We start from the raw sequence: 4,998 nt of genomic DNA on the forward strand, positions 1-4,998 counted from the left end.
CCAGACCAGTGATCATCGCCACCAAAAGTTTCATCTATCTGATAATCGACACCATAGGCCCTGAGACTCCCTTTTTTCCATCCATTAACAAAGGCCTCCATAATTAGAGGAGAGGGGCCATGAAGCCGGTCCAGGTAGGGGACGAGACCACCATCGACCACTTCCTACCAGTCATCTTTATTCTTTTTCCACTTCTCGCAAGTAGAGGGCTCTTGTCTGTTCTTATCCCCTCCCATTATTCTCCTGGTCACCAGATAATAGGAGATCACTATCGCCAACCAGACACAGAAAATGAGCCACACCCAAAGGATATCAAAATAGTAGCAAAAAACACACACAATGAGATAGGAAAACCAGTTGCTGAGGAGGTTTCTAGGATTGTGATTAGGGAAAACTGGAAAGAGTCGTTTCCCTATCAACTCAGTCATGTCATGATGAGGGAACATTGATTAACATAGTAATCATTATGTGCCAGATCGCACAGATTTTCGAGGAAAGCATCCCTTCTACTCCACCAGTTGGGTCCCACGTATCCCACCGCAAAATTGGCCAATAGATCCGCTGCCTTGTTGCCTTCTCGATATATGTGTGAGATTTTGAAATCTGTCAGATCATTGATTATATTTTGGGAGTCCTTGATTAGGCTGGCAATCGTCCAGCTAGGATCTGTGCGACCACTCAAGCAGTTGATAGTGTTTAGCGAGTCGGACTCCAACCACAATTTAGTAAACCCCTCTCGTTTAGCCATGTGTAGCCCAATGTGGGCAGCATTGGCTTCTGTGTAATGGTTAGTCTAGAAAAGGGGAATGAATTAATTAAATGTAAAAATTTAATTAATAATTAAACAAATGTAAAATTCATTTCTTTAGGTAAGACAAATTCAGGTGCCTATAATAATAATACTAGAACAAATCTGCCATTTTTATCCAAAGATAATTATAATACTTATCATAATCAATTTCTTACATAGTAAATCTGATGATTTATTGATTTATTGATATTTATGAAAATTAAATATTTTATAATTTAATACATCACCTTTATGTTACATAGATTTTTTGAAATAAATGTCAGTAAAAATAAGATAGTGATAAATTGAATACCCACTAATTAAAATTTAAAATATTAACCTAAATAAAATTTTCAATTCACAAATATATATGATCGAATGTACTCCGAAAATGCTAGATACACAATACGTTAGCCAGATGCACCGTTTACACACAAATTATATTGAGAACAAAATGTGTTCAACAAGTGACATCTATTTTTGCTCATGTTTTGGCATAGAGATACAAATTACTGTAATCTACTGAAAAGAACCAACTGTGTTAAAAAAATGTTTGTCCATTTGCCAGTACCACCATGTACTCCGAAAATAGAAAGTGTACACAGGAAATGTAAGATCACATCTTTCATTGTCATACATAGTGGAAATACGTATGTTTCGAAGAAAGAAACATAAGAATATTAGATAAACATTACACTTGACTGTTTATTAAAATGATGGATTGCTAAAGTTTGTGCGGATGATATCTGAAAATGAACTCAAATCAAAAGTGGTTTAACTTACTATTTTCCTTTGTACTTATCAATGGTGAGATATACCCATAAATTGTCTACCCACTTCTTATTAATCAACTGAAAATTAAAATATCAAGGTTAATATAATTTCAATTAATTAATAGACACCCAAATGCTGTATTATCAATTTTGTCCAGATGATGTCTGAGCATGAACTCCAAGTACGCTGTTCCAGTAATCGTTGTCCTCATCTAGGCGTAGTTCTTGCCATCCCCAAGCTGACTGCAGATCAGAATTTGTACTTAATTCTCCCATGTTTGAGTTATTGTCACTGATCTTATTAGGACTACTGTAATTAGGGGAATCCAGAAGCAGGTCCGTCAAGTCCTGTATGTCACGGTTATGAACAGCATCATCAGAGCTAGAGGAGTCCTCATGGCTGCTAGGGTTCTTGCATTCTATTTGGCCCCTCATAGTACCCTCAGAGAAAGGATCATGGGATCCGGTAGCTGAACTGTCATCCTGGTTATCAATAATAGATTCCTTCCTGAAGGCCTTGCCTGCTTCTGAGTTCCAGAGCTTCAAGAAAATATCAGTAGGTGCCTTGAAATTTTCCTCTGTAATATTGTTTCCCATCAACTCATTCTTAGATGACATGATTGAATCTCTGGACATTCTGGCTTCGGCTTCAAGCCTTGCAATCTCCCACTGTGACACGTGCCTCAGGAGGATTGTGGACTGAGATCCCTGTAATCCATTTGCACTGAGTATCTCAGATACGGGTGCATGGGTGGAAGGATCCAGTCCCATGCCCAACAGCTTTTTCTTCAAGTGCGCATTCCAGAAATTCTTAATCTCATTATCAGTTCTCCCTGGCAGTTGGGAAGCAATCGTGGACCACCTGCACAAAGTCACTGTATTAAAACTAGAAACCGTAAATGCAATCAAACAAAGTAGTTACATTTTCAAATGTAGTACCACGTCCATAGTCATATTGGGAATAAACTTTTAGTATATTTATTAGTCCCACCGAAAAGTAGCAATAACAATTGGTTGTTCAATACACAACATTTGAAGAAGCTATATCCATGGTTAACCAATCATTTTACTACCTGTTGCCTAGAATTGCATGCAACTGGAGAATAGTTCTTTCTTCTTCTGGTTGAAATCGGCCTCGCTTGATATCGGGTCTCAGATAATTAGTCCAACGTAGGCGGCAACTCTTCCCACATCGAAGAAGCCCTGTGCACATTAGAATTGCATTAATTCATTACATACTTATAAGCTCACATGAATAACTCGGAACTCAGCTATATAAGACAGATCAAAATGAAAATATATGTATGTACTTCACCGCCCAAATGATTATTCATCTCAATGTTGTTCCAATGCAAATTATATTTATTTTATGTAGAAAAGTCCATGTTTACAGGAATCGGATGAAAATGTGAAGTTCCTGACACGATAAACCAAATCTGTATATAAAATTTCTTACCCAATAAGTAGTTATCAACTGCAAATGCTTTCTTATGTGGCTACCTATGTATTTTACACGAAATGAAATCAAAGCAATATTAAATATTCTACTATATACATACCAGCCTTTCTGGGAAGAGCTCGCCAGCTTTCATGGCCATTTTTCTGAATATACTCAGCAAGAATCTTATCCTCGTCGGGTGTCCAGGGGCCCTTTTTCATCTCCATTTTATCACAGCAAGGGGATCTACCCATTATTGTTTTGTTTCTTTCTTGCAGCAGCAGAATAAGGTAGATTGATTCCAAGGGATCAAAATTACCTTCATATTACAACTAATAAAAGGGACATACATTAATTGTTATCATAAAAATTTTCATCGTACAAATGACGTGGAGAAACACGCTCCCCAACTTACCATTTGAAAGATGGAACGCAAGATGTGAATAATTGAAGGCCATTGAGTATTTATCGCCTGCACACATCAGTCTGGTGTAATCCCAGTGCATGACAGTCTACCCGACCATTGTAGCATCAACCTGCAATAAGTGTGTATATACATGTAGGGAAAGGATTCAGCATTTGTAAAAGTGTGTATATACGTATAGGCAATGGATTCAGTATTTGTTGATTGAATGATAAATATTTTTAATATTATATTAGTTGTGATTTTAGAATTATTATTACTGACGATTATTTATAATTAAAAAAAATGTATTTTTAATATCTATAAAGTAGCAAATCATATGAATATCAGTATATTAGTAAAACATAATGCATCATATTTGATTATGTGGTCCTAAAACCTTAGTTATAATCAGGGAACTTGCCAATTGGTAGAGATTTGAAATTTTTGAGAACTGTAGAATGAGGGTGCTCAACTAATTGATCATTTCCCGTGTATATAGAAAAATAATCTTCATGCAACCATGTAGTGGTTTTAACAAAATTCAACTAGTCTGACATATTATCAAGATAAAAGGAAGGTGGTGTATACTTTGGACATGCTTGCTTTATTTTGTAATAGATTTAATTGGTGAAATTTGTAAATATCTAATATTGATTTAATTATGTATCAATAATCAACAAAAATATTTAGAATACATCATAATGAATATTAATTAAAAATACTTGATTTTCAATAATACTAAATTATTCAAATAGAGATAACTTGATACAAGTATTATTAATTTTTCAAAAATTATAAGAAAATAGATTCATTTGATAGTGTGTTGAGAAGTGTAATTTATAATAATAGTAAGGAGAGAAGTATTTGACGTTATGACTATAGAAAATAGTTGAAAAAAAGAGCTATATAGAGATGATTTGTCTTTCAATATAAAATTCTTAACTCTAAAATAAATAAAATATATAGAAACTAAAATAGATTTATGTTAAAATAAAGACAAGACATCAAATATTTTAAATACATAGTAAATAAAAATTTCTAAAAACAAAACAAAATAATTCTTATTTGAATAAAAACGTCATCAATGTATTTGATGTTATAACTGTAGAAAATAGTTGAAAAAAAAAGACTATTTAAAAATGATTTGTCTTTCAATATAAAATTCTTAACTCTAAACAAAACATCAAATATTTTAAATACATAGTACATAAATTATAATGTTGCCGTCCTTAGAGAACTCCATACATTATAATGTTGCCGGTCTTAGAGAACTCCACTTGTACAAAGAAGCCAAACTTCCTTTGTCGTCTTACCATCGTCTTTAATGCTCGCCTAGTCCACGAGGAATGCGTTACATAGTTTTCAATGCTTTTATTACTTAAATAGAATATCCTCCAACTAAGCATAACAAAATATGAATATTACCTAATATGCCGTTCCATTAAAGTCCTCCGAATTAACTATAACTGACCAATAAAATACAAAATACAAAGTAGCACCCTCACATGTCATTGACGAATTAAAGTGATTAATGTCATCTATGGAGAAATACGAGATGTGCCATTTTCATTTGATGTTGATATAATATTAA

General features: G+C 33.9%; 1 protein-coding gene across 1 annotated transcript; it reads right to left on the reverse strand.

The window, feature by feature from the left end:
* Window positions 1–1,648: 1,648 nt before the first annotated feature.
* Window positions 1,649–3,286, reverse strand: LOC131037356 (transcription factor MYB17-like). Its single transcript, XM_057969470.1, has 3 exons — window positions 3,123–3,286; window positions 2,637–2,766; window positions 1,649–2,425 (listed from the first exon to the last, which is right to left on the reverse strand). The coding sequence occupies exons 1-3, from the start codon at window positions 3,253–3,255 to the stop codon at window positions 1,708–1,710; spliced, it is 981 nt and encodes a 326-aa protein (XP_057825453.1). The 5' UTR covers window positions 3,256–3,286; the 3' UTR covers window positions 1,649–1,707.
* Window positions 3,287–4,998: the final 1,712 nt, after the last annotated feature.

This window comes from Cryptomeria japonica, chromosome 3, assembly GCF_030272615.1.
Source record: "Cryptomeria japonica chromosome 3, Sugi_1.0, whole genome shotgun sequence".
NCBI classification, from domain to species: domain Eukaryota; kingdom Viridiplantae; phylum Streptophyta; class Pinopsida; order Cupressales; family Cupressaceae; genus Cryptomeria; species Cryptomeria japonica.

Bases quoted from the DNA above. Each gene is read 5' to 3' on its own strand.
- LOC131037356 (XM_057969470.1), bottom strand. From the start codon at position 3,255: ATGGGTAGATCCCCTTGCTGTGATAAAATGGAGATGAAAAAGGGCCCC. The intron at 2,767-3,122 runs GTATGTATATAG...TAATGTGCACAG, and splicing joins AGCTCTTCCCAGAAAGGCTG to GGCTTCTTCGATGTGGGAAG. The intron at 2,426-2,636 runs GTAGTAAAATGA...GACTTTGTGCAG, and splicing joins CATGCAATTCTAGGCAACAG to GTGGTCCACGATTGCTTCCC.